Source organism: Calidris pugnax, unplaced genomic scaffold (assembly GCF_001431845.1).
Source record: "Calidris pugnax isolate Ruff unplaced genomic scaffold, ASM143184v1 scaffold98, whole genome shotgun sequence".
Classification (NCBI taxonomy): Eukaryota; Metazoa; Chordata; class Aves; order Charadriiformes; family Scolopacidae; genus Calidris; species Calidris pugnax.
In genome coordinates this window covers 458-13,376 of record NW_015090829.1, presented here as the reverse complement: position 1 = coordinate 13,376, position 12,919 = coordinate 458, and the positions used below count along the sequence as shown (strand labels likewise).

The following is a 12,919-nucleotide window of genomic DNA, read 5'->3' as shown; positions in this document are numbered from 1 at the left end:
CGCCCCCCCCCCCCCCCCCAAAACCTGCTTCACTCCCTCCCTCCTCCAAATCCTGCCTGGGTTTGCAGCGATTACAGTCACAAAGTGGGGGGAAACCTGATAAATTGGGATTTTTGTGTGTCGACAAGAGAGAAAAAAAAAGAAAAAGGAAAGAATGCAAGGCTTTCCCCCCCCTCCCCTCCCAGGATGAGGAATTTCTGAGTGTGACAATCCCCCAGCAGGGAGCTGAGGAGCACAAATCTCTCTTGCTGAGGAGATGCTCTGCACAGCAGAGGGAGGAATCTAAAACGCTGCACCTTGGGGTAGTTTTCTACCAGTTCTGCTTCCCTTCTCCCCAACCCCCCCCCTTGCCCCAGCAGGCTGGGGTCTGACTCCCTTCACAAGGTCTGTGAGAGGTTTGGGGCAGCCCCAGGGCTGCTCAGAGCTGGGCAAGTAGCCCAGGTGCTGCTGGGGAGGAGTGTGAGCCGTCCAGCCGGGCTGTGCCAGACACACAGCCACCTCCTCAGCCACACCGGGGCTTTGCTGCACGCTGGGTGAAAGCAAAGAGCCCCCCCTGCCCCAGCCTCACCTCCTCCAGACGGGCACAGGGCCCACTTCACACCACCTGGGTCAAATCCTGCTTGCACCCCCAAACTGGGATCGTACAGAGCTCTTTAATCCCTTATTTCCCCGCAAATCAGGTGGTGGGATGCTTGCCCACCTTCCTTCAGACAGTTACATGGGACCCACTGACCAGCTTTGTGCCATTCTAGAGTGTAAACATCTTAAGGAGACCACAGAATGATATGGGGTTGGAAGGACCTCTGGAGATCATCTCCTCCAACCCCCTGCCAGAGCAGGGCCACCCAGAGCAGGTCCCACAGGAACGTGTCCAAGTGGGTTTGAATGTCTCCAGAGAAGGAGACCCCACCACCTCTCTGGGCAGCCTCTGCCAGGGCTCTGCCACCCTCAAAGTCAAGATGTTCCTCCTCATATTTAGGTGGAACTTCTTATATTCAAGTTTGTTCCTGTTTCCCCTTGTCCTGTCCCTGGGCACCACTGAAAAAAGCCTGGCCCCATCCTCCTGACACCCACCCTTTCAGTATTTATAGGTGTTGATCAGATCCCCCCTCAGCCTTCTCTTCTCCAGACTAAAAAGCCCCAAGTCCCTCAGCCTCTCCTCGTCAGAGAGATGCTCCAGGCCCCTCATCTTTGTAGCCTCTGCTGTCCCCTCTCCAGCAGTTCCCTGTCCTTCTGGAACTGGGGAGCCCAGAACTGCACACAGTCAGTTATACTCAGAAATCCACGAGAAACCAACTCTGTCAGCTCAGCCACTCACAGAACAACTCACTTCCGTGGTTGCTGCGTTTTCCTCCCTCCCACAAACAGCAACAGCTCAGCCACAAACGAACTCAGTGCAGCAGGGCAGGAACTCCAGAGAAAAAAAAAAAAAAAAGAAAAAACCCCAAAACCCCACCACACAGTATTTTCTTCCTTCTCTCTCTCTGACTCCACAAAACTGCCCACAAGAGCCACACCAGCGTGTGTCTCGCCTCTGCCAACACACTCAAAAAACCCCCAGGCTGCTTAAATCCCCCTGGAAGGAAAAATTCTGCTCCTTTCTGAAGGAAACGGCAGAAAACACAGGGCTGGATGTGTGAATCCGAATCTCCCTGGGGAAAGGCTCTGCCTCCAGGGGCTGGTTTTGGCTGCAGCTCCCCGGGAGCAGAGGGATGAGCGAGGTGACCTGGATGCAGCCCTTGGCTTTGGAGCTGGCTGGGGGGGCTCGGACAAACTGGCCCAGCCAGGATCAGCTGCAGCTGGTGCCAACGTCCCCTTCTGCTGCCTGTCTGGTCCCCAACCCCCCCAGGGACAGACACACTCAGGATTGTGAAGGTTCAGTGGCTGCAAAAGGCTGCTCTCCCCTTCTCCACTCCTCCCGAGCCCCATCCACCCCCGGCAGCGGGGGAGAGGGGACGAGTTTCCCCACAGTTTGTGAAGAGCTGTGATTTAACGCAGGAAAGGCTAAATCCCCGGGCTCCCGGGGGATTGTAAAAACCTCTTGGCCACTTCTACACCAGGCAGAAACGCCCTCAGCCTCCATGGCCCCCCCTCAGCATGGCGGGAGGAAGGAGGCAGCCACCGGTGAGCGGAAATCGCCGGCTTCGGTCCCCAGAGCCGGGATGAGCCCCGAGCGAGGGTTCCGGCTGCCATTTCCTCACCTTCAGGCACGCTGCCTCTGCCTTAGGGGGTAAACACCCCCCCAGGATGCCTTCAATTGCCTTAGGCTTTTTGGATCTGTATTCTAGGACGGGTTTTGAATTTTTAAAATATTTGCACTGATGTAGGGAAAAAAAAAAAGGAAGCCAAGGAAAGGAGGTGGAACGCTAATAACCTCACACACACACCCAAAAAAAAAGGAAGCCAAGGAAAGGAGGTGGAACGCTAATAACCTCACACACACACACCCCCACCCTGCACTGCAGAGAGGGGGAGAAGCCAGGAAAGCAGCAGCAGAGCCAGGCAGCTCTGGGAATCACCCCGGCACCCAGCACGGGGAGGGTTCCCTGCAGCCCGTGGGTCACATCACCCCCCAACACAGCACGGGAGAGCGCCGGGCACCGCGGCAGGGCAAGGTGAAAACGGCTTCTTCAAGGTCAGATGGGGAGAAAAACCTTCGGAAACCACGCTGCTGCTTCCCCCCCTTCCCCCCCCACCTTCCCTCTCAGCTCACAGCATACCCTGGGGTGAGTTGGGGAGGGAACAAGAACAGCCCTGGCTGCTGGGGAGCCCCACCAGCAAGCCCTGCTGGGGGGGTACTTGGTGGCAGCAGCATCTTTGGGAAGGAACATGGTGTCCCTGGCACTTTCAGAGAGAAAGAGTCATTCCCAGACCTCCTGCAGGCAGAAGGGAGCAGGCTCAGAGCAGGGGAGCTGAGCCAGACGGATATAGCCCACCCCGTGGTGCCACAGAGGCTTGTTTGGGGTTTGTGAAACCCTGAACAGACATTGTTTGGGTTGAACCATCTCCCCCCTTAGCTCTGCCCTGTCCCAGCAAAGCCCACTGGCCTCCGTGTCCCCTTCCCTTGCAGGGGCAGCCTCCCAGCAGGGACCCCACAAGTGCTCAGCACCCCACAAGCCTCGACACAGCTCCATTTACAATGGGCTCCCCAGATGTGGTCAATAAGGAGCTGATTTTTCCTTAAGCTCTCAATGTGACTTAAAACATCCTTCCCCCCTTTTCCCAGGACCCCTCGAAGGCAGCTTGGAGAAATAACACCCCCTTGAAGCATTTTCTACTCCACCATCCTCATGAAAGGCCAGCCCTGAGCAAGGTTTGGGGAAGGGGGGGGATCAACAGCCTCTTCTGCCAGACCCCCACAGCCCCCAGTTCCCCAGCTCCTCCTCAGTGTGGGTTCACCCTCTCCTTAACCCAGGAAGGGAAAGGGAGGGGGGAAAAAAAACCCCAAACAGCCATAAACTTGTGGGTTGAGATAAAGGCAACTTAAGAGAAACAATAACAGAAAAGGAAAAATAACAATAATAACAGCAACAATAATAATGACCCTGGTCACTTTCATCCCCCAGGTGAATTGGGACCATCCCACCCAGGGATCATGGATTCCCACCCCACTTTGTATACTGGGGATGGGGTCTGTGGTATGGAATATTGACTTGGAATATTCCAGCCTTCCTCCTGTGCTTCTATGGGAAGCTGAAAAAGGTCTTCAATAGTGTAAACACCACCTCCCAACAACTAAAAACAATAGTTATTATTGACATTCCTTTCACAGCAATCACTAAAAAGGAAAATTAACTCTTTCCCAGCTGAAACCAGTACCCTGTTCATAAACTGGAGAACAGAAGCAGGAGGGCAGGTCACACTCATGTCACCCCGGGGCATCAGAAACCCCCAAAGCAGCCCCTCTCCCTTCCCAGAGCCCCAGTTACAACCCACCCGTGGCTGGAGGGGAGGAAAAGGCCAGAGAGCAGCAAAAACCCGTGGCCATTTGGGCAGCAGCCACTTCTCCTTCCTCACCTCTGCATTCCCAGGGGAGTGGGATGAAGGACGTTCCTCCTGCTTGGGGCACTGCCTGGCTCAGCACCCTGCACAGACCATCCTTGCAGGGGAAAATCCAAGCCCCCCGATCCTGAGGGGCTACTAATAGCCTCAAAGCCCCAACCAGCCTCACCTGGAGCCTCCCCACCCACTGCCACGGGCCCTTGTCCTCATTTTAGGCTGTAATAAAGCTCCAGATGGGGTAAATCTGACAGCTGAGCCTGGGAATTTGCCTTAATACTCAGCTTCTGTCTCACCCATAGCTGTTCCCCATCACCCCTTGTCACCCCCAAACAGCAGGACGCCTCCAGGAGTTGAGTCCAGACCTTCTCCTGCCTGGAGACTGCAGCAGTTAATCTGAGTCCGTGGATCTCCCAGATTATTTAACCAATTCTTGGTGGTGTTTTCAGGCCTCACACACACTTTACCATGGGTTACATAGATTTTTTTCTTCCCACTGTCTTTCTGAGCTTGCATGAGAAATCTCATTTTCTTCATCTCCCATCATGCTTTCTATCCTCCTTCCTCTGGTCACACCTCCACTGTTTTATTTCTCTATTAACACAACCCCTGTCCACAAAGAGAAGCAAAGGGCTCTGCTTAGAGAGTTCGTCTCTTAATAGTGTCTGTCATACCCCATACTCTATTTGGAGGTGTTTTATGGAGGTTTTTTTCAGTAGTTTCCCCACTACTTGCTCTCCTGCTCTATTAATAGCAGCAGAGGACTATTTTTAGCTTGCTCGTATCTGGTGCTCTCATTGATGAAGTGTATATTTGGTTAATTACTGGGTTCTTGCTCAGTTCGGGCAGGAGGGAGACGATCTGGTCCTTGCAGGGTCTGTACAGCACCTTTCCTGTCCATTAACATCAATGCCTGATTTTAATTACTGGCCATAATTACTATCCCTGTCTGTTTGCTCTCTACCAGCTGAGCCCAGGGAGGTTTCCCCGCCTTTGGGCAACTCATCACCGGGACCACAAAGGGCTGGTGGGAAGCCATATCACAATCCTATCTCAGCAATTCTGCATTGGTTTGGAAAAAAAACCTTCTCCATCTTCTCCCCATTTCTGGCTCCATCCTCGTGCTGCTGGTTTCTTACCCATCTGCTGGGCAACCTGGCTGAAGGCGCTGGGCAGGAAGGGCATATTCCCATCCCTCAGTGCCTGTCGGAGCAGAGGCTGGGGTAGCACAAGCTCTCGGTGCATCAGAGCCACACGAGCAAGATATTTCACAGAATCACGTAATCCCAGAATGCTGTGGGCTTGGAAGGGACCTCTGGAGATCATCTCCTGCCAGAGCAGGGCCACACAGAGCAGGCCCCACAGGAACGTGTCTGGGTGGGGTTTGAATGTCTCCAGAGAAGGAGACTCCACCACCTCTCTGGGCAGCCTCTGCCAGGGCTCTGCCACCCTCACAGGAAAGAAGTTCCTCCTCATGTTTAGGTGGAACTTCTTATGGTCCAGTTTAGGACCGTGATCTCTTGTCCTGTCCCTGCACCACTGGTGCAGCAGGAAGAGGGGCTGCGAGCATCGGTGGGGGCTTTCCTAAGCCAGCAGCTTCCTGCTGAGCTGGGTGCCCTGTTGTGGGTGTCACGTGGCCCCTCCGGGCGGTGCTACGGGGGCCACTGGCCCCGTGGCTGGGAAGGAGGAAGGAAGGGTGTGCTGGAGGTTGGCTAAAACCTTGCTTTCTGAAGCAAAACCCTGCCCACGTGTGGGACAGAGACCTCCAGCAGCGCCTGGTTCCTTCCGGCATCCCGCCGCCCGGTGAGGGACGGCCCCCTCTGGTGAGAAGCCCCCACCATGGTTCTTTTTCCGGGTGTTTTTATTCTTCCCCATGCCCCATCACGGGGGAAACATCCCCACGGTGCCCGATCCTTCCCGGGTGACCTTGCCACGCAGGGGTGACTGTCCCCAACCTTTCCAGCGCTGGAAGAACCGGGACAAACTCGGTGCCCATCTCCAAACCCTCTGGCCGTGGTGCAGCCGTGGTCTCTCACCTTTGGTATTTCCAGGTGACATCCCGCGATGGCAGGGGAAGAGCGTCCGTTAGCTGTTCTCTTGCGAGCGCTGCAGGGCCTCGCGCCCAAGGACTTTCAGGAGTTTCAGATGAAGTTATCGAAGGTCCACCTGGAAGGGGAATGGAATATCCCCAAGGATTCGCTGGTGAAGGCCGCCCACCCCTGCGCCCTCGTCGGCTGCATGGGCGAGAACTACAGCGAAGGCGCCGCGATGGACATAGCCATTGGGCTGCTCGAAGAGATGAACCAGAGAGACCTTGTGGAAAAACTCCTGGAGGAGAAGGTGAAAGGTAGGAAGCCAGTGTGTATTTTGCTCTTTTTTGCCTCTGTTTCCCTTGAATGACTCCACAAACAGGTAGAATCATTGAATTGTTTGGGTTGGAAGGGACCTTTAATGGTCATCTAGTCCAACCCCCTGCCATGGGCAGGGGCATCTTCAACTAGACCAGGTTGCTCAAAGCCCCGTCCAGCCTGGCCTTGAAGGTAGAAGTTGGTAAGAGAAGGTTTTGGCTTCCCAGGGAGCCTGGAAACCTGAAGATGTCCTGCTGTGATCCCATCAGCATGGGGGCTCTAGCGACCTCTTCTCTCCTTGTCCCCACTTACTGCCTGGTTCCATCTTCTCCTGGAGCAGAGCCTTTTCTCCTGGGATGGGGATGAAGGACATCTCTGCAAACCTCACTGTTGGTAACACTCTGGAGCTGGAGGCATCCCCAGGAGCCCAAGGATGGTTCCTTTGGCACCAGGGGCATGAGCAGAGGGGGACGGAGGCTGTAGGTGGACTCAGACAATTGCGTTTGCTGCCAGGGAGGGCGAAGATCACAGGATGGTTAAACAGGTGTTGATGGATCAGGGGGATGTGGGGGAAGAGACGACAAGAACCCCCCCGCAACTGGCCAGAGGCCTTAAATTCTCACAGACGATGTCCTTATTGCTTCGGCCAGACTTAGGAAAGCCCTGAGGGTTGGAACAAGGGTCCCCTTGGTGTGTCAGGAGGGTGGTGGGGCTGGTCAGGAGCTCCTTGGGAATCCATTGGTGCTTGGGACTGACGCTGCTTCTCACCATCGCAGACCACAAGCGGAAATACAAGGAGCACGTGGTGCGGGAGTTCCTCTGGTACAAAGAAGTCAACTCCTGTCTGGGGGAGAACCTGTCCATCAGCAGCCGCTACACCGACCTGACCATCACCAGGAAGCTTTGGAGCAAGCGTGGAGGTGAGCACAAAGCTGTGGGTGCCAACCATGGATGTCCCGAGGCCGGCCATGGATCAGCCACCATCGCCGTCACCGCGCAGACACTGTTTAAACCCGACGAAGATGGGCACACGCCACAGGTGGTGGTGCTGGTGGGGGCCCCGGGTACAGGGAAGACGATGACGGTCAGGAAGGTGATGGTGGAGTGGGTGGAAGGGACCTCCTACACGCAGTTTGACTACGTCTTCTGCATAGACTGCAAAGACATTGCCTTTACCAAGGAAGCGAGCGTGGTAGACCTCATTTCAAAGTGCTGCCCTCACAGGAGAACACCAGTTGGGAAGATCCTGGATGACCAGAAGAAGATCCTGTTCATTTTTGATGGCTTCGAGGCCCTGGGATTTTCCTTGGTTCAGCCCGAAGCTGAGCTGAGCTCTGACCCCAGGGAAGTGAAGCTGCTGGAAACCACCCTGATGAGCTTGTTGAAGAAGACCGTTCTCCCCGAGTCCTCCTTGCTCATCACCACAAGGCCGACAGCTCTTCAAAGCCTGGGGCAGTGCCTGGAGGGTGAATATTACGCAGAAATACTGGGATTTTCGGCAGCCATGAGGGAGGAGTATTTCCACAGGTACTTTGAGAACAACAATAAAGCCACCATGGCCTTCAGGTTTGCCAGAGGCAACGAGATCCTCTACAGTTTGTGTGTCATCCCCGTCATGAGCTGGACAGTCTGCACCATCCTTGAACAGGAGCTTGACAAGAAGAAAAACCTCCTCGAGTGCTCTAAAGCCACCACGCGGATGAGCGTGTTTTACCTCTCCCGGTTAATGAGGTGCAGAGGCAGGGACAACCCGCAGGACCTCCAGCAGTTCCTGGGCAAGCTCTGCTCCTTGGCCGCCGAGGGCATCTGGAAGCACAAGGTCCTCTTTGAGGAGAAGGAAATCAAGGACCGTGGCTTGGACCAGCCACACCTCCTCCCCCTCTTCCTCAACGAGAAGATCTCAAAGAAAGGCGTAGGCCACGGGAACGTCTACAGCTTCACCCACCTGCACCTCCAGGAGTTTTTTGCGGCAATGTTTTACGTTCTGGAGGACGATGAGGAGATGGCTGGTGACCCGGGGCCTCTCACAAAGGACGTAAATCGGTTATTAGAAAGCTACAGCGAATCCAGGGAGGATTTGAACTTAACGGTGCGGTTCCTCTTTGGTCTGCTAAGCCAAAAATCGATAGAGTACCTGGATGAAAGCATTGGGTGCAGAATTTCACCACAAGCCAGGGAAGATACGCTGAAGTGGCTTCAGGGGAGGCACAGGGTCACTTCCCAGCCTGGCCAAGTGCTGAAAGTTACGGAGTTGGACACTTTCCACTTTTTGTTTGAGATGAACAACAAAAGCTTCGTGCAAAGTGCGTTGGGTCGTTTCACCGACGTAGACCTGCAGGACATCAAGTTTTCCCTCTACGACCAAATGGCTCTTTCCTTCTGCATCAGGCAGTGGGACGGGTTGGACTGCGTCACCCTCCGGGGGTGCTCCTTCCACCAGCAGGAGAGCAGGGACAAGGTGGCCGCGTCGGTTCCTTGGTAAGTACTGCCCTTTTCTGCCCTAGTGACCCAAAATCAAGAAGATTTCTCTTTCTCCAACGGATGGGTTTTAAAGGTATTTTAGCTCTTTCCATCCAAAGAGCAGCTTGTCCCTTCCCTGGGGGCTTAATTCCTCAGTGGAGGATTAAACTTTTTCTTGAGGAGAACAAGGATCACTCCGGTTCCTCCATCCACTGCCTGTGGTGGGATTGATGGAGATGGAGCATCTCAGCCCAACCTCCCCAGCCCAGAACGTCTCCTCCACACCCATGTTCAGCTTCATGTCCCCCTTTTGGCATCCAAGGAGAGATCCCCGGTGCTGACCTTTGCTCATGCTCCTTCACATCTCCAAAGCCGTGGAGGTCTCTCTTGAGGAGACCCCCACCATGAGCTGGTGGTGAGCTCTGCCTGGGGGTGGTTGTGTGCCGCTGCCAAAGCTGGCACCTCCCAGGGATGGCTGCCCGTGTCCCCCCATGGTTCTCTGTCCCCCTGCAGCTCCGGTGCCTCGGGAGCAGGAGAAGGTCCCCTTCCCCTCGCTGAGCAGTGGCACCAGGAGCCACAGACCCCCATCCAGCCCCTCTGCCGGGCACTGCGGCACCCGGGCAGCGGCCTGCGGGTGCTCCGGTAAGAGACCTGCCCACCACGCTCGGCCCAAATGGTGGCCACGGTGCTGCTGCTGGCACGTGGCCACCATTGGCCATGGGTTGGTGTGGTCCATCCATGCTGATTATAGAGTGGGTGAGGGCGGTCCCTCCATGCTGATTGGTTGTGGGGGTGGTTGGGAGCGGTCCCTGCATGCTGATTGTCCATGCTGATTGGTTGTGGGGGTGGTTGGGGGTGGTCTCCCCATGCTGATTGGCCATGGTATGGGAAGGTGGATGGAGCCCTTGCAAGCTGATTGGTCATATGGTGGGTAGGTGTGGTCCTTCCATTCTGATTGTCCATATGGTGGGTGGGTGTGGACCCTGAATTCTATTTGACCCTCCAATTGGTGGATAGCTGGACCCAGAAAATTGCGTTTGCTGCCAGGGAGGGCAAAGATCACAGACCCAAAACATCTCCTCCACACCCATGTTCAGCTTCATGTGCCCTTTTGGCATCCAAGGAGAGATTATGCTGATTGGCTGTGCTAAAGGTAGGTCTGGTCCTTCCATTCTGATTGGTCAGGTGGTGGGTGCATGTGGTCCCTTCATGCTGATTGGCCGGGTTGCAGGGGGAATGGGGTGGGCAGCCAAGGCAGCTGTGACGAGCTGGTCCGTTCTCTGCGTCCCCTCCCCGCAGGCTGCAGTGGTGCAGGCTGTCTGAGAGCTGCTGTGCCGAGCTGGCGGGGCTACTGGCCCAACACCCCACCCTGGCCCGGCTGGAGCTGGGGGACGGCACGCTGGGCGACGGCGGCGTGCGCCTGCTCTGCCAGGGGCTGCAGCAGCCTGGCTGCCCCCTGCGCGTCCTGCGGTGAGTGACCCCGGGCATCTCCGCTCCAGTAAGAGACCTGCCCACCACGCTCAACCCAAATGGTGGCCATGGTGCTGTCCTGGGCATCCCCCCGGCATCCCACGGGCACAACCACGGGCACCTCCCAGGTGGCCAAACCCCCCGGGTGGAGCACAGAGCCTTTTGGAGCCCCCAGAAAGTCCCTCTGGGGTGGCATCATCCCTCTGTGCCAGGGTGGGGAGCTCCAAAGCAGTGGCCCCGGGGTGGGGACCGTCAGCAGGGGGGTCTTGGGCTGGCTCTGAGGGTCTCTCCCGCGGGTCTCGGGCAGGCTGTGGTACTCCCGCTTGAGCAGCGCCTGCTGCGAGGACCTCGCCACCGTGCTGGCCACCAGCCCGTGCCTGGAGGAGCTGGATCTGTCCTTCAGCGAGGGGCTGCGCGACGCCGGCGTCCATTTGCTGTGCGAGGGGCTCCAGCACCGCAACTGCCGGCTGCGGAGCCTGAGGTAAGGGGCTGGGGTGGGGGGGACCGGCCGGTGTCCCCCTCCTGCCCACCCAGAGCAGCTCCTCAAGTGCTCAATCCAAGCCCGTGTCCCTCTTTGTCCCCACAGGCTGGGGAGCTGCCGGCTGACGGGCGCCTGCTGCCGAGCCCTGGCCGCTGGGCTGGTGGAGAGTCCCCATCTCACCTGCCTGGACCTGAGCGACAACCAGCTGGGAGCCGACGGTGTCCTGCAGCTCTGCCAGCAGCTCCGGCATCCCGCCTGCCCGCTGCAGGCCCTGGGGTAAGGTGCCTGGCACGTCCCTCTTCCATCCCCAGCATCCCTGTGCTGACCCCCGGGGTCGGATGCTGCCAGACGGGGAGGGGGACACCAGCGTCCTGGTGCCCAGGAGAGCAGAGGGTGGGTTTTCACCCCCTGCCCTGGGCAGGGACACCTCCCACCAGAGCAGGTTGCTCCAAGCCCCCTCCAACCTGCCCTTGAACCCCTCCAGGGATGGGGCAGCCACAGCTTCTCGGGGCAACCTGGGCCAGGCTCTCACCACCCTCACACCAAACAAGTTCTTCCCCACAGCTCAGCTCCATCTCCCCTCTTTCAGGGTCCAACCCTTCCCCCTCCTCCTAGGGCTCCCCTCCCTCATCCAGAATCCCTCCCATCTCTCCTGGAGCCCCTTGAGGGACTGGAAGGGGCTCCAAGGTCTCCCCGGAGCCTTCTCTTCTCCAGGCTGAACACCCCCAACTCTCTCAGCCCCCCCTCCCAGCAGAGGGGCTCCAGCCCTCCCAGCATCTCTGGGGCCTCCTCTGGCCCCGCTCCAGCAGCTCCATGTCCTTCTGGTCTTCGTGGCCCCAGAGCTGGAGGCAGCACTGGATGGGGGGGTTTCCCCAGAGGGGACAGAATCCCCCCCTGGCCCTGCTGTCCACGCTGCTGGGGACACAGCCCGGGGTGCGGGGGGCTTTCTGGGCTGCCAGCGCACAGGTTGAGCTTCTCATCCACCGGTTCCCCCCAGTTCCCCTCGGGGCTGTTCTCCCCCCGCTTCATTCCAGCACACGGATGGATTATCACAGCTCTTCTCCCTTTTTTCCCCTCTCTTTCAAGCCTGAGCACATCGGGGCTGAGCGAGGAAGTGCTGCAGGAGCTGGATGCCCTGCGGACACTGAAGCCCCACCTGAAGATCGGGTCCCTCCTGGAGCAGGAGGTGCCGCAGGCGGGGGCCATGGCCCGGCTGCCCTTCCACCGGGGGGTCCTGCCGGGCACAGGGGGGCTGGGGGGCAGGAAGGGGCTCCCCTCCTTTAGGAGAGCCCCTCGCAACAACCCCAGCCAGTTCTAGCCCCATTTGCGGTGCTGCTGAAGGCGGGGGGAAGCCTCCCTGGGTCTGAGCCTGCCCCACACTTGGGGGTCCTGCCTGCATCTGCTGGGGGGCAGGGCAGGGCTGGTCCTGCTCCTTCCCTCTCCCGGTTTCCCCACGCTGGGAAGAGTTTTGGGCGATGACAAAGAAAGGCCCCGGGGCCAGTCCCCTGGCTCTTCCCCCTCCTCTCTCCCCCTGTCCCTGCGTCCCCAGGGATGTCCCTGTGGGTCCAGCTCCTGCCCCACGTCCCCGCGGGATGGCAGAGGGACCCGGCAGAGAGGTGCCAGCCCTGGAAGAGAGTGTCCACCCAGTTGGGGGCTTTAATAGAGAAACAAAGAAAAAAAAAAAGAAAGAAAAGGATAAATGGAGAATGAAATAATAAAAGCAAAGCCTGCCCGGGGGCCGGGGGAGCTGTGCTGTCGCTGTGCTGTGGTCCTGGGCAGGGAGAGGTGACCTCCTCCGTAGCCAGGGCCACCCCTTCTTGGGGACAGAGCCCCACCACCCTGCAGGTGTGTCCCCAGGGACCCCCGCGCTGTGGCCCGGGCGTCCTCACGGCGATGTCCCCAGGGTGCTGATGCCCACGTCGTCGTAGTTTGTGTCCCCCGGGGGGTCCCTTGGGGCTCCCTGGGGACTTGGCGGGGGGCAGCTCCCACCTTAAGGGACACCAAAGGCCAGGCTCTTTTGGGGGTGGGGGGGAAGGGGCTGCTTTGTGCCCCTCCTGCCAGCCCCATGGGTCTTGCCCCCAGGAATGTGCCACCTTCTCCCTGCCCGCCACCAGAGCCAAGTGACCCCCCCGGAGGTGGCTCTGCAGGGGACAGGGGGGCC

The 12,919-nt window shown here is 57.9% G+C and overlaps 1 protein-coding gene across 5 annotated transcripts in view; it reads left to right on the top strand.

Moving 5' to 3' along the window:
• LOC106887227 (NACHT, LRR and PYD domains-containing protein 3-like) overlaps positions 1–12,433 on the top strand; it is a 13,140-nt gene extending 707 nt beyond the window's left edge. The window contains exons 1-9 of one of the 5 annotated variants that reach the window (XM_014940672.1): positions 2,200–2,358; positions 2,417–2,635; positions 6,051–6,346; positions 7,124–8,825; positions 9,321–9,449; positions 10,107–10,277; positions 10,585–10,758; positions 10,864–11,034; positions 11,845–12,433. In XM_014940672.1, the coding sequence (XP_014796158.1) occupies positions 6,064–6,346; positions 7,124–8,825; positions 9,321–9,449; positions 10,107–10,277; positions 10,585–10,758; positions 10,864–11,034; positions 11,845–12,076 (2,862 nt within the window). In that variant the 5' untranslated portion in view covers positions 2,200–2,358; positions 2,417–2,635; positions 6,051–6,063 and the 3' untranslated portion in view covers positions 12,077–12,433. Of the gene's footprint in view, positions 1–2,199; positions 2,359–2,416; positions 2,636–5,701; positions 6,347–6,574; positions 6,741–7,123; positions 8,826–9,320; positions 9,450–10,106; positions 10,278–10,584; positions 10,759–10,863; positions 11,035–11,844 lie in introns of those variants that run through there. The other 4 variants (XM_014940674.1, XM_014940670.1, XM_014940671.1 and 1 more) reach the window with 4 other exon arrangements.
• Positions 12,434–12,919: the final 486 nt, after the last annotated feature.